This window comes from Myotis daubentonii, chromosome X (genome assembly GCF_963259705.1).
Source record: "Myotis daubentonii chromosome X, mMyoDau2.1, whole genome shotgun sequence".
Classification (NCBI taxonomy): domain Eukaryota; kingdom Metazoa; phylum Chordata; class Mammalia; order Chiroptera; family Vespertilionidae; genus Myotis; species Myotis daubentonii.
The window spans coordinates 57,277,636-57,300,079 of record NC_081861.1 but is presented as its reverse complement, the minus strand read 5'-3'; the positions used below and the strand labels follow the sequence as shown (position 1 = coordinate 57,300,079).

At 45.5% G+C, this 22,444-nt stretch overlaps 2 protein-coding genes across 4 annotated transcripts; both read right to left on the bottom strand.

Annotated features, from left to right (window-relative positions):
* Positions 1-238: 238 nt before the first annotated feature.
* LOC132223500 (uncharacterized) lies at positions 239-6,679 on the bottom strand. Its single transcript, XM_059678653.1, is given in 3 exon segments — positions 239-1,292; positions 1,455-2,632; positions 2,723-6,679. Coding segments are annotated over 2 exon segments (5,130 nt in total). The 3' UTR covers positions 239-1,292; positions 1,455-1,459.
* Positions 6,680-18,289: 11,610 nt separating this feature from the next.
* Positions 18,290-20,316, bottom strand: TCEAL9 (transcription elongation factor A like 9). Of its 3 annotated transcripts, none has more exons than XM_059678892.1 (3): positions 20,161-20,316; positions 19,591-19,666; positions 18,290-19,169 (listed from the first exon to the last, which is right to left on the bottom strand). In XM_059678892.1, the coding sequence occupies exon 3, from the start codon at positions 19,104-19,106 to the stop codon at positions 18,792-18,794; it is 315 nt and encodes a 104-aa protein (XP_059534875.1). In that variant the 5' UTR covers positions 19,107-19,169; positions 19,591-19,666; positions 20,161-20,316; the 3' UTR covers positions 18,290-18,791. The 3 variants fall into 3 exon arrangements, with proteins under 3 accessions (XP_059534875.1, XP_059534874.1, XP_059534876.1); XM_059678891.1 differs by having other exon boundaries at positions 18,290-19,187; positions 19,595-19,666; XM_059678893.1 differs by having other exon boundaries at positions 18,290-19,184; positions 19,595-19,666.
* Between the last annotated feature and the right edge of the window lie 2,128 nt (positions 20,317-22,444).

The following is a 22,444-nucleotide window of genomic DNA, read 5'->3' as shown; positions in this document are numbered from 1 at the left end:
AAAGAAATCCCGGGCGTGGCCAGCAGGGGCCTGGGCTTCCGGGAAGAAGGCACTCTTCTGAGCACATGGTCTCTGTCCCAACATGGAGGATCCAGGGTAAGATGGAGGGCATAGCCCTCGCCCTTTCATTCCCCCCTTGTCTTGGAACTTCCGTCTCAATCATGAGACGGACTGCACTTTTATTTCACCGTCGCTAGGGGCCCATAGTGAGCACACAGAACTATCAACCGAACTATTTTATACACTTAACAAATGGTCCGGTGGAAGGGAAAGAAACCATTTTAGCTTTAACAACTTCTATTGAAATAGGATTTTTCTTCTTAAAATTCCTCCATGGCTATTAAAAAGCCAAATCAAGATAAATTTATTTACTGTCCTGATGTTTGCATAAACACAACAAGAATGGTAACTGACTATCTTTGCTGGAATTTCATGGTTGAACCTTAATGTGCCCCGTAGGGCCAGGAAGCCAAGCCATCCAGATGCCATCAGGCCTGCCTGCAGTATCTGCTGAGTTAGGTGAATCCCTCACCTGTAGCAACTCCACCTGAGCCCACGCTCCAGGCTTTAAGGCCCATCTCAGTAGCCCTCCTACTCGTTGCGGCCCAGAGTGTGTGGGGGTTTCGCAGGGATGCAGAGGCATCTTTACTGCTCCCCTTCTACTCTTACCAACCGCCAGTGATGGTAGGGCATGGGCCTGACGCTCCAGCGCCAGCCATCTTCAGGGCTCCCAGGCAGGACACCAGGCTTTCTTCGTGGCATTCTTAGTGGCTTCAAGTCTTTAGAGCTCAGATAGGGCTCTTCAAAACATGATACTCCAGTCAAAGTTTTCCGTTAATAAAACCACTATTAGGAACCAGTCTTACTGAATCTATGCAAAGAAATGTACTTACTTAGCATTGCCAGATTTTGGAGGAATTACATAAGGAGAAAAACATACTGATTTACTCTAAGATTTTCTGACTTTCCTTGCTAATTTCTTTTCATGGATTTAAAACAAAACAGTAATTGTTGGTATAAAACCTTCTTTCTATGCATAACCATGCCTCAGACTTTCTAGTCTAAACAGGCTTTTTCCAGCTTTACTACCCCTGACATGGGCATGGTCACGCAGGCCTGCAAGACAGTATTACAGGCTGCCAACTGTTAGCTGTCTCTCAACAGAGACCAAAACCTGATGGGCACCCTTCCCTGCCCAGTTGGGCACTTGTCCTCTTGGCAGCTAGACACCCTTTACTTTTGGGGGTCACCCCACACAGCTCCCTTCCAGGACAGCCAACATACATTCAAACCTGCAAACGAATCAAAGGTCAGTATAACATATCAGTACAATAAAACATGATACTAGACATGTGATACTAAAGTCTATTCCTGATCTTCCTATGAATTGTCCTTGTCATTTTGGAGCCGTGTCCATGAAGGTGCAGGCATTATCTAAATCTATTTAATGTTACCAGCATCACGCAGGTCGAGCACGCCGTAGCTTGAGCTTGAGCGGGTTGCGTTGATCTCGATCGACGCTCCATTTGGTGATGAAGTCCTTCCGGATCGTGGAGGGGTCCGCTGACCGGACGTGAGTGTGATGAACCCAGGTCGCGACGCCGTCTACCTTGAGAGCAGTGGGGGTTGTTAGCACCACGGTGTAAGGACCCTTCCAACGTGGTTCAAGGGTTTCTCGATGATGCCTTCTGACGTAGACCCAATCTCCTGGTCTGTGTTGATGAGGAGTTGGGGTTGGGCCAGTCTCGTAGATGGCGCGGAGGCGCGGCCAAATGTCCTCGTGTGCCCTCTGGAGCCCTCTTAAGGAAAGAGATAGTTCTTGATTTTCAAATTCAGTGAGTAAGTCAGCTTTAAGGTTAGGAATGATAGGGGGTGGCCTGCCAAACATGATCTCGTAGGGAGTAAAACCCAGGGTGTAAGGGGAGTTCCTCACCCGGTAAAGGGCATATGGAAGGAGAGCCACCCAGTCTCCGCCAGTCTCCATGGTTAATTTGGTAAGGGTCTCTTTTAGAGTTCTATTCATTCTCTCTACCTGACCTGAACTCTGGGGTCTATAAGCACAATGTAATTTCCAATTTGCCCCAATAGCCCTAGTTACTACCTGCGTTACCTGTGAAATAAAGGCTGGCCCATTGTCGGATCCTATCATAGCAGGAAAACCATACCTGGGTAAGATGTCTTCCAGCAGCTTCTTGGCCACCGTCTGGGCTGTTTCGTGCTTGGTTGGGTATGCCTCTACCCAGCCAGAGAAGGTGTCTATGAACACTAAAAGATATTTATAACCATACTTCCCTGGTTTAATTTCAGTGAAATCGACCTCCCATTGTGCTCCCGGTTTGGTGCCTCTGAGCCTGGTCCCTCTTTCATTTGATCCGACCCTTGCGTTTGTAAGTTGGCAGGTCTTGCAGGCAGACACAACCTGATCTATCTTGGTATTCTGCTGGTGAATTATGATTCTGGCATGTTGGATTAAGTCCTTCATTTTCCGGGTTCCCAGGTGAGTGGATTGGTGCATATGTTTTAACATCGTGTCCCCGAGCCAGTCCGGCAGTATAAGTTCTCCTTCTGGTGTATGCCACCATCCCTTTATTTCCTGGGCTCTGGGGAGCTTTCTGATACGTTGCAACTCTTCCTGGGAGTACTTGGGCTGGTCTGGTAAGACTGGGTCCCCTGGGTCTGGGAGTTGTAAGGCCATGGTAGGGACCGAGGTAAGGGCTACTGCCTTTGCAGCCTGGTCAGCCTTTTGGTTGCCTTTCGCTACCGGGTCATCAGCTTTTTGGTGTCCCTGGCAGTGGATTATGGCTAACTTGGCAGGAAGCCACAAGGCCGCGAGCAGGTCGAGAATTTCCTGCTTATTTTTTATTGTCCGTCCCTCGGCTGTCAATAGCCCTCTTTCCTGGTAGATTGCCCCATGAACATGAGCTGTAGCAAATGCATAACGGCTGTCTGTGTAAACGTTAAGCCGTTTTCCAGCCCCCAGTGTCAGTGCCTTGGTGAGTGCAATGAGTTCTGCTCTCTGAGCTGATGTCCCAGGGGGCAGAGCCTCCGCCCACACGGTGTTCGTGTCTGTGACCACCGCTGCACCCGCGTACCTGCTCCCGTTCCGCACGAAGCTGCTTCCATCCGTGAACCAGGTGGCCTCTGCATCCGGGAGGGGCCGATCGGTCAGGTCCTTCCGAAGTCCATGTACCTGCTCCAGGATTCCCGCACAGTCATGCAGTGGGGCATCTAGGTCAGGGTCAGGTAGCAGGGTAGCAGGGTTGAGGGCCGCACTGGGATGGAACCGTACTCTAGGGGGGTTGAGCAGCAAGCTTTGATAGTGGGTCATGCGAGCATTGCTCATCCACCTATCGGGAGGTTGTTTTAGGACCCCTTCAATGGCATGCGGGGTTGTGATCCAGATCTCCTGTCCCAGGGTCAGTTTGTCAGCATCCTTGACTAAGAGCGCGGTTGCCGCAATGATTCTTAGGCACGGTGGCCAGCCGGCGGCTACGGGATCCAGCTTTTTAGACAAATACGCTACTGGGCGACTCCAGGGGCCTAAAGCCTGGGTTAAAACTCCTTTTGCTACTCCTTTGCGCTCGTCTACAAAGAGGCGAAAGGGTTTTGTAATGTCTGGTAGGCCCAGGGCTGGAGCAGCCAAAAGAGCTTTCTTTATCTGATTAAAGGCAATTTCTTCTGTCTCAGTCCATTTAAAGGCCTTCCCCTCCTTGGTGGCTTCGTATAGGGGCCTGGCGATCTCAGCAAAACTTGGTATCCAGAGGCGGCAATAGCCAGCCGATCCTAGGAATTCCCTCACCTCCCTCCGGGAGGTGGGAGCAGGGATTTTCAAGACTGTCTCTTTTCTAGCATCTGACAACCGCCGCTGTCCGCCCTCCAGTATGTATCCCAGGTAACTCACCCTCTTTTGGCATATCTGAGCCTTCTTCGCCGAGGCCCGGTACCCTAAGGTCCCTAAGGTGGCCAGCAGATCTTTGGTCCCTTGCTCACAATCTTTGGCGGTATCGGCAGCAATCAGGATGTCATCTACGTATTGAAGAAGGGTGAGATTGGGGTGTTCCCTCCTGTACTCACCGAGGTCTTCATGCAGCGCCTCGTCGAAGATGGTGGGCGAATTCTTGAATCCTTGGGGCAATCGCGTCCAGGTTAATTGTCCACTGTAACCTTCCTCGGGGTCGTGCCATTCGAAGGCAAACAGGGATTGGCTTTGAGGCGCTAACGGCAGGCTGAAAAAGGCATCCTTCAAGTCTAATACAGTATACCAGATTCTAGAGGGTGCCAGAGAGCTTAGGAGAGTGTATGGGTTAGGAACGGTTGGGTGTATATCCAGGACTCTTTTATTTACTTCCCGGAGGTCCTGAACTGGCCGATAGTCATTCGTATGAGGCTTTCTGACTGGCAGGAGGGGGGTGTTCCAGGCAGATTGGCATGGAACCAGTACCCCTAGGCTCCGCAGTCTCCGGATGTGAGGCTGGATTCCCTTCCGAGCCTCCTGGGACATAGGGTACTGTTTGACTCTCATCGGGCCTTCTCCTGGTTTTAGTTCTACCAGCGTTGGGGCCCTGTGGGCGGCCAGCCCTACTCCCCCCGTCTCTGCCCAGGCTGTGGGGAATTCTCGCAGCCACCTGTCCATATTGTTCTCTACTGGTGGCGCCCCCTGGTGGAGGCGATATTCATCCTCCAGTCTCAGAGTCAGGACCTGGATGGGGTGGCCTTCGCCATCGGTGACCTGAGGCCCCCCTTGTCTGAAGGTTATTTGGGCTCCAATCTTGGTTAGCAAGTCTCGTCCTAATAGGGGGTAGGGGCATTCTGGTATTACCATGAAGGAATGGGATACCCGGCCCGTTCCTAGATCTACTGTTCTTCGGGTAGTCCATGAATACTGGCTCATGCCAGTTGCCCCTTGCACCCAGGACTTTTTGCTGGCTAGCTTCCCCTGAGGTGTGCGGAGAACCGAATGTTGTGCTCCAGTGTCGACAAGGAAGTCAACAGGCGTCCCCTCCACTTTAAGAGTTACCCTGGGCTCGGGGAGGGGATCCGAACCCCGACTTCCCTAATCACTCAGTCCTTCCAGCTCCAAGGCCTCCACCCGGTCTGTCTTGTTCCCCTTTTTACCGGCCTTCTTTGGGCATTCTCGGAGCCAGTGCCCTATCTCTTTGCAGTAAGCACACTGGTTCTGTTGCAGCTTCCTTTTCCCGTCCCGGGCGGTTCTCTTACCTCTTTCTTGGCCATCAGCAAGCTGGCGAAGGTGACGGGTCCGCTCCCCAGGGGACTCCATGGTGGTGGCTAGCAGAATCTTGGCCAGGTTTCGAGTCTGCTTCTCACTGGCAGCCACCATGGCGCGGGCTTGCCTATCCTCAGGGGGCTCTCGGTTATTGAACACCTTCTCTGCTACTACCAGTAAATCCTGTAAACTCTTTTCTCCTAATCTATCTATTCTCTGTAGTTTCTTTCTAATGTCCATGGCTGACTGGTTTATAAAACTCATGATTACAGCTGCCTTATTCTCAGGGGCTTCTGGATCCATGGGGGTATAGGTGCGATATGCCTCCATGATCCGTTCTAGAAAGGCAGCTGGAGACTCATCTCTTTCCTGCTGTACATTCCCTACCTTGGTCAAATTGGTGGGCTTTCTAGCAGCCCTGCGGAGACCTCCCATTAGAGTCTGACGGTAGACCAAGAGCCTCTCCTTACCTTCTGCCGTGTTGAAATCCCATTCAGGCCTAGTTAAGGGAAAAGAGACATCTATCTGGGCCTGGTTCGTGGTCGGATTTCCGTCTACACCGGGAACCATCTTTCGGGCCTCATTGAGGATCCTTTCTCTCTCCTCCGTCGTGAACAGAACCTGTAAAAGCTGCTGACAGTCGTCCCATGTGGGCTGATGGGTGAAAAGAACAGAATCTAGCAAGTCAATAAGTCTCCCCGGTTTTTCGGAGAACTTAGGGTTCTGTGCCTTCCAGTTATAGAGGTCGCTAGTTGCGAAAGGCCAATAAATATGGGGCTGGTTGCCATCCACATCCGGAGGTCCAGCGGCTCGTAAGGGCAGGGTCTTGATAGTGGAGTCGGGTGCTGCGACAGACAGCTCCCGTTGAGCTCTTTGCCGGGTGAGAGGTGGGCCTCCTACCGGAACCGGAACCGCGGCCATTCCCGGAACCCCGCCCCCAGCCATTCCCGGAACCCCGCCCCCAGCCATTCCCGGAACTGCGTCAGCTTCCCGCGACGGGGTAGGATCAAATCTCTCCGGCGTCCTGTGGAAATGATATGGGGGAGGAAAAATTAACTCTTCTCCAGTTCCCCCCTGCAAAACCGGGTAGGGGGGAGCTGGAGCTGACGGCAGGGTGACTTTCTTCTCCTTCTTCTTCTCCGCTTCCTGCAAGGCAAGAATGGGTTCTGGCTCCGGAGGGTGTGGAGGTAAGAAGGGCCTAAGCCAAAGTGGTGGATTTTCCACGAGGTCCTGCCAAGTAACAATGTAAGAGAGTTGACCAGGATGTCCCTCTTTGGGTTGGGAGACGACGTCCCTAACCCGGCGAATGGTGGGGAGATCGAACGTCCCCTCCGGCGGCCACCCAACACCAAAAGTCGGCCACTCCTTAGAACAAAAAGTCCGCCACCGGTCCTTCCGGACCTCCGCACTGAGGTTGCTGGCCCTTCCCTTTACCTCTTTGAAATGATCGACCATAATGCTTAAAGGAGTAGTTTGAGCCTGTCCCATAATGTCCATCCAGTAAATCCACAAAGTAAAACCGAAAAAACACAAACACAGACAACTAAGGGGCCCGAAAATATAGTATTCCAACTCCATGGAAGCGAAACCAAAACAAGCTTCCAACTCCATGGAAGCAAAAACCGAAAACGACCGTTGTGTGCCAACCAGCGGGAGCGACCGGACTGTCTCAGATTGAGGGGTTCCTACAGAACTTCCGACTCCGCGGAAGCAAAATTTCCCCTCTTCAGATGGAGGATCGGGGCGCCCCCCGACTCCTCCTGCCTGTCTCAGATTAAGGGGGTTCCTACAGAACTCCCGACTCCGCGGAAGCAAAGCTATACCCCTTCAGATGGAGGATCGGGGCGTCCCCCAGTTCCTCCCGCCTGTTGATCCACTCAGATCATTATTACAGGCATTTACAGGCATTTACAGATTTCAGAAGTGAGCTCACACCAAAACACACGACACAAACAAAACACGACCTACCTACCGCGGTCAGTCAGGCCCTCCGGACTGGGAGTCCCATCGATGGTGTTGGGGATCCCGGCGAGCCCCCAAAATGTTATGCCCAGAATTCAAGATCCCCAAGATACCATGCCAGGGAGCCAATCCGATGCAAAAGCAGAAGGTCCTTTATTGAGTTAGCTAACCCGACCCGGGCCTCCAGCCGACGCGGCGACCGGAAAACCGAGTGATATCCATGGGAAAATCAGGGCTTTAATAGTGAGGGGAGGGGGCTAGCTGTGGGCCCTTCGGATTGGCCAGGCGCCAAGTCGGGTCTTGTTGCACAGGATGTGGTCATCTCTATGGCGCGAACATCCCTTGCTTGTCATTGGCTAGTTCAAAGAAATCCCGGGCGTGGCCAGCAGGGGCCTGGGCTTCCGGGAAGAAGGCACTCTTCTGAGCACATGGTCTCTGTCCCAACATGGAGGATCCAGGGTAAGATGGAGGGCATAGCCCTCGCCCTTTCAAAAGGATGCTGATTAGAAACATGAGCTGTCTGAATAAAAGTCCTGGCTGCTACTAACTTGATGCGTACCTTTGGGTCAATTACTTATCAAGGTGTGTGCTTCCTTTGTAAAACACATTGTTAGAAGAAGTAAATGACATATATCAAGTACTTACCACAGAGCTTAATAAATTGCCAATAAAAGTTTACACATTTTTTACCATTATTAGATGATTTCTAACAAAATTTGAAGAGTAGGTATAGTTGAATTCTTTCCTTAGCTAGATCAACTTGTCTTTAAAATCCACAAGGACCCAACACATCTGTTTTTTTCTACTTTGCATAACCAGTGACTAGGTTCCTTGTACCAATTGGATGATTAGTGAATATTTGTTGACTGAATGCATTCACAACAGAATTGTTCTTCATTCAAGAAACTGTGTTTAGAGCAAGACAGAAAAGCTTTTATGAAAATTAGGAATTACCTAGAAAGAAACCTCTTCAAGTAGAGAAACCACTGTGACATAACCATTGACTTTCAAAGTTCCCAATTGGAAGTCTAGCAGTTGGAGTTTTATTTCTCTCAGTGGCTAAAGGTTTTGCTATCGTCTTTTTGACCCATATGGAAAAAGTCTTGTTTGAAACCACCACATTTTCTTGGATGAAAATATACGTTTGTATATTGTTCCACATCAGATATTATGCTATATAGGAAGTTGGTTGTAATGAAGTGATGTTTCAAAGATAAGTAAAAATCGTCCTGGAAATGCTATCTTTACTAAAATGTTATGAGGTGTTGCTTGAGATATTTTCTTGTCCCTTAAAGTTTTCTGGGGAGTTGGAGATAGATAACAACATGTTAAGAACAAAATTTGAAAAATTTCCAAGACTAAGTTAGGATACAAGAGTTTCAGTTTGGGACTCATGTGCCCTAAGGACAAAAAGAGGGTAAACTGGTTTGATCGCTCTTACCTTGAAATAATAGAAGGGCGATGTAGTATTGGGAAGGGAGAGAGTGGGCTTATATTTGAGGAAGTACAGTGTTTGTAAGAAGAATTTATCCCCTCTCCTTATCTCTTATAAATATGGCAGATAGTTACGCTTGATTCCCAAAGCCAATGGAGTGGGATCCTAAAAGAATTATACATAAAGTTTAGGGATATCTACAAGATGGCACAATTCACTTTTTATTCCTCTGCTAGATATCTGCTTCATCACTGGGGTTTTGAGCTACCTAGATGCTATAGGAGCTTAGAAAGAACATTTTTGCAGAGATTATGTAGTAGAATGAACTCCTTACCAAAGTTCCCAATTCTGGAGGTGTGAAAAATAAATCCTACCATATCTACAGGCTCTGGAGTTGTTGCTGGGGAGAAGGGAGTTATTGAGCTATAGGCTTACCAGAAACAGTTACATAGTAAGGCAAAGAAATCTATGACATCACAGGAATGTTGTGTGAGAATCAACTAGGAGCCACATGCAAGATATGGCTCAATCTTCCAACATGCCACAAAAATCTAAGGGAGCTGCTTGAGTGTGATTCCTTATCAGCAAGCTCTATAGAAATCAAACTTGAGCCACAGTGATGATTAATCACATGGGGATAGCAATCTTACCCTATGTAGTCAGGTTAAAGAGAGTCTTTTTATCCCCCTTTTCCAAAATCTCAAACCATCTGAGTAAATATAGGAAAGGAGGATGTGATGATTAATTTTATGTGCCCAGTAGGCCATGGGATGCCCATATATCTGGTTAAGCATTTCTGAGTGTGTCTGCGAGGGTGTTTCTGGAAGAACCTAGCATTTGAATTGGTGAACTGAGTAAAGCAGATGGCACTCCCCAGTGTGGCTGGGCATCATCCAATGCATTGAGGGCTTGAATAGAACAGAAAGGCAGAGGAAGATTGAATTTGTTCTCTGTGAGACTGTTTGAGCTGGGACATTGATCTCCTGCCCTTGGCATTCCTGGTTTTCAGGACTTCTAGTTCAAACTGGCATCTACACATCAGCTCTCAGCTCTCAGGTCTTTGAACGATGCCACTGACTTTCCTGGCTCTCCAGCTTGCAGACAGCACATTGTAAAAGTTCCTAGCATCCATAATTGTGTGAACCAAGACCATATCTATCTATCTATCTATCTATCTATCTATCTATCTATCTATCTATCATCTATTCATCCATCCATCTATCTATACTTACCTTGTAAGTTTACACACATTATATGTCAAATCAAAGTACACTAACATTTTATTTATAATTACTTTTGGCTCTTGTAGAGATGGTGATAGGCCAAAATCATAAATCTTCTGATTTATAATATTTTACATTTTTTCAAATATTCTGCAAAAATTAAGGTATGTATGAGAATAAGCAATAAATTATTTTGAAAGACTAGTAACACTGATCATTTCTATGTGTTGGCAGTACAGATGAGTAAATTCTCTCTCACACACACATACACACACATCCTCTTCTCTTCCTCCTCCCCCCATTACACTCCTACCCCATCTCCTTAATCAGGGGCTATATTTCCCACCACAAATCTGAGACTCAGGCAACTGTAGTATGACAGTATCTTGTGCCACATTTTACACTTAGAAACTTATACCTGGTGACTTGGTGCCCCCGTTCCTCCCTCATCCACTCCCATTTACTTATCTTCATCTTTGAGATTAAAGATGCATTTCTGATGCTGTTCCTCAGGTGGTGATTACTTCTATCTTCTAAATTGTCCAAGAAAAATGTATTCCTTTTGCAAGAAGCAAAATAAATCATTATTTTTTTTGTAAATTATGAAACAGCATGTATAGACTTATTTTAGTTTCTTAAACATACATAGTGTTGAAAATAAAACAGCATTTATTTAAATACTGATATGTGACAGGCATCATTGGAAATATATATATATATATATATATATATATATATATATATATACACACATATATATATATATTCATTATTGCATTTTATCATACCCCAAATACTCTGAGTTAGATGCTAAGATTATCCCTCATTTTATACATAAGAGAAATTCAGGACAGTGAGGCTAAGCAACAAATAGGAAGTGGTAGAGTAGGAATTCAAACCCATTTAGTCTATTTCCTAAGTCTATGCTCTTAACCTCTACTCAGTTTCATTTATTAGTAAGTCCCCAAATCTACATTTCACTCATTTTTTTGTCCTTTTATTGTTTGAGCCATTTTTCTGTGCTAAGCCTTGCCTTCCCTTTCCACATCTCAATCTCAGTACCATGTTTAGGAGTTCTGATTCCCAAGACATAGCTTTTTCCACTTAAAAATGTAAGAAATATATTTTCAGTTCACCATACTTTATTGAGCATCTGCTGTGTGCTAGGCAAGGCCCTGGAGGTATAAAAGAGAACAAGGCAGATACAGCCTTCATACTCCTATGGCACTCATGGTTTAATGGAAGGAAACCAGAAGGTGAGTGTGGTAAGTACTGAAATGGGAGTTGGAGCACTGAGTAAGAGGACTTAATTCAGGTGTCAGTGATGTATTCCAGGAAAAAGTAATGTCTAGGACGTCATGATAGAGTGAGGAGCTTTGTGGACCTGATCTCCAGTGAAACTAGTGAAAATTATATATATACTAGAGGCCTGGTGCACAGATTCATGCACATTAAAAGGAAATTAATTAGAAGGTGGCTGGCGGGGCGGGACTGGGCAAGATGGGCTGGACACACCCTGGAGCCAACCTCCCGCAGTCCCTCCCCAACTGGCTGCATCTGGGGTGGCACCTGGGCTTGAACAGTGTCTGCGGAGTGAGTGGGGTCCCTCTGGCAGTGGGGTCCCTTTGCCTGGCATGCAGGGATCGGGCCAAAACTGGCAGTCCAACATTCCCCTATGGGTTCTAGAGTGTGAAAAGGTACTCTCGAAGTTGCTGTCCTTGGCAGCTCCTGTGTTGAGTGTCTGGCCCCTGGTGGTCAGTGTGCATCATAGTGACTGGTCAACTGGTCATTCGGTCCCTTAGGGAATGGTCTTAAGGGCATATATCAGGTGGAAAACTATCTATTCCTCAATAAAATGCACAAAAATTTGATAAGAAAGGCAAGAGCCTGCCATATTTGAACCTAGACTGCTCCCTACCTCCTGACTCCCAGGTCAGGGAGTCATAAATTACACTTCCAGCCAAGAATAAGGGTGTTTTCTTTCTGCTCAGGGAACTCTGCCAGGCCAGAGAAGACACAGCTGATGAGTCCCTCTAAGTGAGCACAAGACCAAGCCCTCAGGTCCAGGTTTCTTAGCATGAATGGTCTTCACTGAGAAGCTCTGTGGGGGATCACTTGGCAAACCCAGAGCTGGTGGCAGGGCACACACATGCCCAATGGCCCAAAGCTTTGAGAGTCAAGCTTGTTTTCTGCAGTTCACCAGGTTCCTGTCTCTATTTACACATTCGTGGTCTCTCCCAGATACTGTGATTATGGCTCACCGAACATGGATTTTTGGTTGGTTGTTTGTTCTGTTTAGTTTCTGCAACAGCCTCACCATTGTTAAATTGCTTTTGCTTTAAAATATATCTCAATATCTTATCATGTGTTTTCCACTACCATTTTGCTCATTTTCAAAATGTAAAATTTAACTGTATTTAAAATTTTCTACTTAAATATTAGAAAAAAAGTCACACTTTCCTAAAGTTCTGACTGGTGTTTGTTAAAAGTAAATTTAGAATATTGATTAAAATCATTATATTCCTATACATTTGCAATGAACAATCTGAAAAGGATTAACAAAACAATTCTATTTATAATAGTATCAAAAAGAATGAAATACTTATAAATAAATTTAATAAAGGAAGTACAAAATGTATACTCTGAAAGCTACAAAACATTCTTGAAAGAAATTATAGGAAATGGAATTATAGCAATTGAATGAAAAAATTCCATGTTCATTAATTGAAAATCTTAATACGGTTAATGGTAATGCTCCTCTAATTGACCTAAAGATTCAGCGCAATCCCTTTCAGAATCTCTTCACAACCAATTTAATATCAACTATACTTAAATAAAAAATAAAAGGTTAAAAGCAAAAATAAAATAAAATTTAAATTAAAAAAGTCCTTCACTTCTGCTAAAATGGTTAGAATCAGAAAGTCAGACAAAAAAAGTGTTGTCAAGGATATGGGGAAACTGGGACTCTTACACACTGCTAGTGGGAATGTAAACTGTCAGCCAGTTTGAAAAATAGTATGGCAAGTCCTGAAATGATTAATCATAGAGTTACTGTATGACCCAGTTCAATTCCTAGATATCTACCCAAGAGAAATAAGAACATATGTCCTCCCCTAGCCCCCAAAAAGTAAAAAAAAAGGAAAAAAGAAACAAAGAACATTTGTCCTCATAAAAGTTGAACATGAATGTTCCTAGCACCACTATTCATAATAAGCAAAAGATGAGGAAAGCTCAAATATCCATAAATGGATTAATAGATAAACAAAATGTGGCATAAACATGCAATAGAATATTGTACAGCCATAAAAAGAAGTACATGCTACATAATGAATTAATCTTGAAAACATGCTAAGTGAAAGAAGCCAATCACAAAAGAACACATTTTATATGAACACAGTTTTAGGAAATATCCATGATTGGGAAATTATAGACAAAGTAGATTAGTGTTTGCTTAGGGCTGAAGCAATAGAAACATGGGGGAAGAGTCATAGCTAAAGGTATGGTGTTTCTTTTTTACTCAAAAATGTTTTATAATTGACTGTAGTGATAAATCGCACATAACTGTGAATATACTAAAAACCATTGTATACTTTCAGTGGGTGAATTATATGGTATGTTAATTAAATCTTAAGAAAGTTGTTTTAAAAGCCATCACGCCTGTCAGAATGGCTATCATCAATAATTTAACAAACAAGTGTTGACAAGGGTGTGGAGAAAAGGGAACCCTTGTGCACTGTTGGTGGGAATGCAGATAGGTGAAGTCGCTGTGGAAAATTATGGAGATTCCTCAAAAAATTAAGAATGGAACTGCCTTATGACCCAGCAATTCCACTTCTGGAAGAAACCTGAAATACTAATTGAAAGCATATATGCAGCCCTATGTTCATTGCAGCATTATCCTATATAATAAAGAGGTAATATGCAAATTGACTGCCACACCCTCATAAGATGGTTGCCTATGACCAGGCCTGTAGGGGGGTTAGTGAGGGATGACCATACGACTGAATAAGCAGGCTGCGTGGGGCAACCAGGCTGGCAGGGGGGCTGTGAGGGGCGACCAGACAGGCAGGGGGGATAGTTGGGGGCAACCAGGCCAGCAGGGGGGACAGTTGGGGGCAATTAGGCTGGCAGGGGGGCAGTGAGGGGCAACTAGGCTGGCAGGGGGCACAGTTGGGGGTGACCAGGCTGGTGTGGGGGGGCACAGTTAGGAGTGACCAGGCCAGCACACAGAGGAAGTGAGGGGCAATCAGACCAATGGGGGGGGCAGTTAGGGGTGACCAGGCAGGCAGGCAGGTGAGCGATTGGGAGCCAGCAGTCCAGGATTGTGAGAGGGATGTCTGACAGTCGGACATCCCCCAAGGGGTCCTGGATTGAAGAGGGTGCAGGCTGAGGGGGCCCCCCACCCCTGTGCACGAATTTTATGCACTGGGACTCTATTTACTTTTAGTTTCTTACTTGATATTTTCATCCTCATTCAGTTATTTAGGATTCATTCAAAAGCCTATGTATTTAATTAAAACCTAGGAAGAGTTACAAATGCCCTATTTGCACTCTACAGTATAATGAATTACTTGCTTTATTTAACTTGGAAGTAGAAATCAAAACTTGTGATGTTAGGAAAGGCTTGCCATTCACATTAAGATTTATTGCACAGAGAAAACCATTATTGGGAGAGGCAATCCACCTTGGGTCCTGAGCATCCCTGCACATTTTAATTGGGTGTACCAAGAGGTAAGGCCTGATCACTCTTCACAGGCAAGCCATTTCTCAGAGTTGTGTTTGCAACAAGCAATGTCTTTCGCTGGACAGGAAGCAGGCTTGCTTCTGCATACTAAGAAAGCTGTGACTTCTCCAAATTCAGGGTTTCTTCCCTGCAATACAATGCACTGCATGTAGAGGCATCCATCATGAGTCCTGTGCCATCCCATGGGACTTGTGGATCATGGATAACTGATACAAACCAGTAGGAAACTCTGGATACTACTTTTGCTGTAATAATGTGCATTGTCTCTGACCCAGGATTCTAGTGTCTTGTCTTCTGACAGTATCCATTAACCACTAGCAGGTTAACCTATTAACTTTTAAGTAGGGTGAAATCTTAAATTGCACAGTTCTTGACAGGTATTTCCAGATATTTTCCCTAAGTCAATTATGCTAAGGCAATGTTTCCCACCAGGATGATTTTTACCATATCATTATTTACCATATGCTATTAATATTGTGTTCTACTTCATTATTGTCTTCAAATTGACTCATTTAATTTGAATACTTTTTTGAAAAGGAAAAATTTACAATACCAGACTATATCTTTAACTACTATCATCATTTGCCTTAGACAGTGTTTATTAATACACATTCAAATTAATACACATACAAGGATATTACAATTTAAAATCCTATCTAATAAAAGAGAAACATGGTAATTAACCATAACTTCGCTACCCTTCCCATTGGCTAATCAGCGAGATATGCAAATTAACTGCCAACCAAGATGGCGGCCGGCAGCCAGGCAGCTGAAACGAACAGGAGGCTTGCTTGCTCCAGTGACAGAGGAAGCCAAGGTTCCCCACCTGCCACTGCCGGCCTCTGAGCTTGCACTCTAAGAAACAATGTTGCAATTATAGAACCGAAACAAACCCCAAAAACCTGCTTTCAGCTGGCCGGCTTTGGAGCTGGAGCTGAAACAGTGTTTCAATTATAGAATCCAAACAAACCCAGGTCAGCAGCCGAGGTCTCAGAGCTGGAGCCAAGCCTCAGAGCTAAAGCCGGCTCTCAGTTCCAGTGACAGCCATAGAAGATAAATAAATCCCAGAATAAAGAAAAAAGAAAAAAAGGAGAAGTTGGGAGCTTCGGTAGCTTGCAAGACTGAACACGGCCCTCAGCCCCTCACCCAGACTGGCCAGGCACCCCAGTGGGGACCCCCACCCTGAAGGGGGTGTGACCAGCTGCAAACAGCCATCATCCCCTCATCCAGGCTGTCCAGGCACCCAAGCGGGACCCCCCACCCTGATCCGGGACACCCTTCAAGGCAAACCAGCTGGCCCCCACCAGTGCACCAGGCCTCTATCCTACATAGTAAAAGGCTAATATGCCTCCCAGCACTGGGATCAGCGGAGCAGTGAGGCCTCACTGCCCCGGTGTCAAGCGGAGCCGCGAGGCCTCCTCGCCCCTGGAGCAGCATGACAGGGGGCAGCTGATCGCCCTGTGGCTCTGTGTGTGACAGGGAGCAGGGCCACAACCTCCCTATCCACCCTGCTCTGTTCGTGATAGGGGAAGGCGCCCCAACCCCCTGATCGGCCCTGCTCTGTGTGTGACAGGGTGCGGCGCCCCAAACCCCCCATGGGCCCTGCTCTGTGTGTGACGGGGTAGAGCCACAACCTCCCCATCGGCCCTGCCTTGAGTGTGACGGGGGGGGGGGGGGGAGTGCCCAAACCCCCTGATTGGCCCTGCTCTGTGCGTGACAGGGGGCGGTGCCCCAACTCCCCTATTGGCCCTACTCTGTGCATGACAGGGGGGAACTCCCCAACCCCCTGATGGGCCCTGCTCTGTGCGTGACAGGGGACAGCGCCCCAACCTCCCCATCCACCCTGCCTTGAGTGTGACAGGGGGCGGTGCCCCAACCCCTCAACCGGCTCTACCCTGAGCGTGACTGGGGGTGGCATCGCAACCTCCCGATCTGCCCTGCTCTGTGCACGACTGGGGGTGGTGCCACAACTCCCCAATCGGCCCTGCTCTGAGCCCGACCAGGAGCTGCACCTAGGGATTGGGCCTGCCCTCTGCCACCCAGGAGCAGGCCTAAGCCAGCAGGTCGTTATCTCCCGAGGGGTCCCAGACTGTGAGAGGGCACAAGTGGGGCTGAGGGACACACACCCCCCCGCCAGTGCACAAATTTTTGTGCACCGGGCCTCTAGTATTTGTATATTATCTAAAATCATCTCCACCTACCACCAGGTCCTCTACTTTAACCCCAAGTTAGCTGATTATATCAGAATTGGACAGACTATCACAACCAAAGTTTTTAGTTAATGAATATTGAGGTCTTATCTCCTTCCTTATAAAAAGTTCTCACAAGCTCCCGTGAAGAAAAAAAAAGGGGGGGAGGAAGTCTAGTGCTCTGACCTGCAATGGGGACAGTCGTCATGCTCCAGCTAAGTATGTCCAGGACTGTCTGGCCATCAGCCTAGGAGGGTCTGGTGCCTGCTGCAGGCTGGAGCAGAGAAGCCAAAGCCAGACAGTCTGGAGATGAGTGTGGTTGGGGTGGGTCCTTCTACATCCTCAGAGCACCAGGGGGATGGATTCATCCTGTCTGTAAAACTGCCACAGTGAGCCCCTGGACCCTCATATGGAATCCAGCCAGACCAGCATCCATCAGTCTGTTGCAAGCTTATGGAACAGTCTGGAGACATGAATGCCTCCCTCCCCAAAAGAAAGCATCACAGAGGAAAGATAAAATAAAACTGGCAAAACTGTGAGCCGTAGACACATATATACATATGCAGATTTAGCTGCATAGATACACCTTCTTATATAGCACTTTCATGTTTCCAGGTAAGGATGGGAATATCCCCAAATCTGACTTGAACATCTCTTTACACTTTACACATGCGAAAGAGTATCTGTTGAACTGGTGAAGTGGGCTTGCCACCGATCTTCTGGAAGAGCTCACTCACATTAAGGAAATAAGAGTCCAGAAGACAAAACCAGAATTGTTAGGCTCAGAGAAGCTCTAACGTGCAACATCTGTTATTCAGACTTATCTTCTGGTCCAACCCTCAAACAGACCCATCATGTCAGAGTCTTATGGGGAAGAGGGGGCCTATGATTAAAACCCCATTTGCCAGGATATCTATATCATGGCCTAAATGGCCCTGCATGTCTAAATTGAGAAGGGCATTCTCCCCATTTCTGTAGAGGTCAGTCTGGGAATTCAGCCTACTGGGGGTTCTGAAGAAATGTGTTGGGCTTCACTATTTGAGAATTCCAAAATATCAGCAGCAGTAGGGGCCTGAAAGGTACAGAACCTGGATGAAGGGGCAGGAATATCCAATGTATATGGTAGTATCAAGGTGGCTGGTGGGCATTTGGGCAGGTATAGCAGGAGAGGAAGATAAAGTGGTGTCCACCCAACAGTTGGCCTGGATTTGTTCTTAAGCGCAGGTGAAAACTACTTTCTCTACCCTCCCAAACCGCTAAAACAAATCTCTTGGGAGTTGGGATCCTGCATGGACAGATGGGGAAAAAATAATTGTCAGATATATCTCAGCCATTACCTTATCTGGTCTTCACAAGATCCCTTAGAGATCATTATTATCTCTATTTTATAGATAAGAAAAGATATAAAACTCTGGTGGTAATTTGGAGTTCATTTACATTTGCTTCTAAAATTCTGTCAACAAATATCAAGTGTCCCAATGCCTTTAGAAATAAACTGGTAAGTGCTGTTGGTTACCTCTTTTTTTTGTTATAAAATTTTTATTGTTTTTTTAAACTTTTATTATTTTAACAATACATGGATATTCTAGGAATAAGGGAAAATACAAATAAGCAGAATTTTAAAAATCACTCATAATCCTACCACTTAGTGATCTTTTTGTCTTTCATCCCTCACATGTTTTTTCTGTGTATATATGTATATACAAATGTATTCTTCCCTTTTAAAAATATGATATTCACATATTCCTTACTAACATTTTTTTCATTTTGTATCCTGTCAGAAACCCCCTTTTGTATAAACGAGTCAAGCTCTCTCTCCTATTAAAATGCAGAAACTTGGAGATTGGTTCAAAATATGATAAACAATGAGATGCAGAAACAAGAGATTCATCTAAAACTACTAATAGCAACAACTTAAAAGTAGAAAAATGGACAAAGGTTTATCAGGAAAATATAAATCACAAGAAAGCTATATGGCAATGTTAATATCAGAAACAATAAAAATCAAGGTAAGCTACATTAAATAAGGGTAAGGATGGTTTCGATTAACCTTCCAACGCATCACTATAAGTTTGTTTCTTACTCTCCTTATCTCATCTAATTCATTCACTTCTCTAAACATATCATCCTTGCTTAAATGCCTGTTGTGTATATCTTCTTTAAATTCCTGGAGAGACTGAATCAGCCTTTCTCTAAAAGTTCCTTCTGTTTTTTCCTCCTCCTCTGGCTCTTGCTCCTCCTCTGGCTTTTCCTCAGACTTTGGCTCTTCCTCAAGCTTTGGTTCACTCTCATTTTCTGGTTTTCCTTCAATTTTTTGACAGGGTTTCATCTTGTTTCTGTCCTCTTCCTTCCTTTCCTTTTTCTCTTCCTTTGTTTTTTTCTGCTTATTCCTCTTTGAATAAAATTACTTCTAGGAAGCAAGAAGGAGATGGTAAGTCAAAGGCTCTGGACCCGTGCTCTGGACGGAGATCTCAGCATTTGCTTTCTGTTTGTTTCTGAGCCATCATCAAATATCTTCCACCCAGAGACTCATTCAGCAATGACGGCTACCCTAAGACGTCCCCTCTCACCTCCTCTTTCCATTGCTTCTCCTCCCTTTCGTCCCTCCTTCCAGCCATTTTCAAGGCCCTCCTCAACCATCCCCCCCGCCCTCTCCCCGCGCAAGGCATAACACAAGACACTCCCAGAACAGAGGAGTCTAAGAGAAGCGGGGGGGGGGGGCGGGGGGGGGCGGGGAGTTAGGAACAGCGGGGCCCACAACTCAGTCCCGCCCTCGCCCACCTCCACCCCAGGCGTCTTTCTATTCCACTCACTTACCAGTACTGATTCGGTCAGCTTCTTCTTAGTATATTCTAGTTGGGTAGCGCAGTGAACAACAGACTTGCAGATCTGTGGACAAACGGGAAAAGCGAGGGGGAGGGGGTGGGGTGGGAGAGGGAGGAGGGAGGAGGAGGAGGGAGTGGAGGAGTGGGGGTGGAGCGAGCGCTTGGTGACCAGCTCCACGCACCTTTTTCCTCATTGAGGTTCTCGGTAATGGAAACTTTCTCGCCTCTGTTTCCCCCAGTTATCCCCCTCTTCACATGCAAGTTAGCTCGAATTTCCCATCACACAGGGAGATTATTTCTGAATATCTTTAAGACTGAGGTGGGAGTTGGGGGAAGGGTAGATGTTGGGAAAGTGGTCTGAGATGGCAGAGGTTTATTATTTTTAAATTATCACAAGTTTCCCTGTCCTTCTCTCGAGACCCTCAGTCAGTCCCTTTCCCAAGAGTTATAATTTCCTGCAGGCGCAGAGGTAGGAGTGAAGAGGTGGACTTAATCAGGTCTCTGCCCTAGGCCACCCCATCCTAGAAATCCCCAAGCAGTATCTATTTTGACACCAACCTGCAAAATTCCTGCCAAGTGACTCTCCTTGCCCGGTCTCAGGACCCTCTGTCGCGCTGCAGAAGGAAGCTGGTACCCAGACGGGAACAAGGACCAGACTAGCAGGACTTCTGCACACGTCGACTCCTGGTCACGTGATATCTACGTCACCAGTGAGCTCGAGTCCCTAATTTCCACTCCCACCAAAAGCGCGGCATAAGTAAGCCCTCCCTCTGCTCCCTCCCCATTTATACACTTGGCCCTGTCAGTCTTTTCCGTTGTTGAGAATCCCAGGGGGAAATTTTTATTTGCCTTTCTCCGATTACTAGGGAGGGGCTGCATCTTTTTCCGGAGCTACTAAACTTTTCTACTTCTTTCCAGAATTCTCTTCCTGCCTTCTGCTCCAATATTAAGAACTCCTACAGCCATTGCCCCTCCCTCAGCCTCCATTTCATCTGCAACCTGGTCTTTGGGTTGGTTTGCCAGCGGGTTGTAAAAAGTAAAAGAGAGTCTGGGACAGGAATGCGATTTTTTAATGTAGTTTTTACTTTATTCTTAATATTTTTATATTCTTTTTTTAAGCAAAATCTCTTTTATAGTCAGAAAAGACAAAGACAAAATTACTTTAGTTAAATGAGTTAATGTGCACAAGTTGGCAGCTACAAAATAGGGGATGTAAAGTTCAGCATAGGGAATATAGTCAATAATATTGTAATAACTATGTATGGTGCCAGGTGGGTATTAGACTTATTGGGGGGCTCAATTTAAAAAAAAATATTTTTATTGATTCTAAGAAGGGAGACAGAGGGATAGAAACATCAGTGATAAAAGAGAATCATTGATCAGCTGCCTCCTGCACACCCCACATTGGGGATCAAGCCCACAACCCAGGCACTTGCCCTAACCAGGCATGAAACGGTGACCTCCTAGTTCAAAGGTAGATGCTCAACCACTGAGCCACACCAGCCTAGCAGGGGGCAGGGGGGGGGGGCTCACTTTTTAAGTTATATAAATGTCTAACAACTGTGATATACACCTGAAACTAATATAATATTGAATCACAACTATAATTTAAAAAATGAAAAATGTAAAAAAAGAAGATGCTTCATCTCAGAATAGAACCTTAAGCCACCCAGGCTAAATTTTCAGAATCAATTTCTCTAGAGCAGCAGAAACAAAGAAGGGTATTCCTACTTATTTGGAAAGGGTCACAAATTGTGGAGGCTTGGAGTTTTGGTGTTGGAGTTAGCAGGAATCAAGAGACTTAGAGAAAAGCTCTTAAGCATACTCAGGAACAAATCAATCTATGACATTCAAGGGAGAGAATTCACACTTGTAAACTTTCTTAAGAGACACATTCTCTTAGGCTCTAACTTCTGGAATTCAGTATTTTTGTCACACTTGCAAAGTATGGAATTAGTGACAGCAGACTTATGTCCCTGTATCACCCAGCCAAATCATTTAGCACCTTTGGGGACTTGGACTTTTTTTTTTTTATTGGTAGAAAATAATGAGACTAATGAACAAGTTCAAACATTTTAAAAAAATGAATTAATGCCTATACAGTCCTGAGAATAGTGCCTGGCATATGGTAACTGCTTTAAAAGTACAAGCTATTATTATAATTATATTAGGATTTCATCTGGGGGAAAGGATTTAAAATGAAAAAAAATAAATAATGTTTTAACTCCAAAGCCCTGGTGGTGGTATTTGCCTAGAAGCTGTGCTGCCTACAGAATCATCAATTGTTTCTTCATCTGTAAGAAGGGAATAATAACATATTAGTACACCTCATATAATTGACTGTTGGGAATTCTAAATGATAACATTCGGGGAGAAGCACTTCACTTATATAAAGTCTTCAACAGATATTAGTTATCTTTCAACCTCAATTCAGTCTTTAGTAAAAGTCACAAATTTGCCAATAAAAATTGCATAGCTCTCAGAAGTAACATTTGAAAATTAATGAGGAGACATAAACATTATTATTGTTTTTTATAAGTTTTGGTGCCCCTTTGTGAGGCAGAATAAAGACCTCACTGGATTATGTGAAAAAGCAGCAACGTTACTATATCCCATTTTATTTCACTTGCTCTTCTGTCACATTATTCTTTCTTCTGGGAAGTGCGTGTATTTGAGCACCAGAAAACCCTAGATATCATGGTTTGAGTCTGCTAGTGTGAGAGACAGAAGAGGTTAGTCCCAGTGTCAGATCTAGAACGTGCTACTGGTCCAAAGTTGTGCCCAATGCTTCAAAAGACCAAAACTCAAACATCAGAGTTTGGAATAAGGAAAGGTTTATTGA

Bases quoted from the DNA above. Each gene is read 5' to 3' on its own strand.
- TCEAL9 (XM_059678892.1), bottom strand. From the start codon at position 19,106: ATGAAACCCTGTCAAAAAATTGAAGGAAAACCAGAAAATGAGAGTGAA.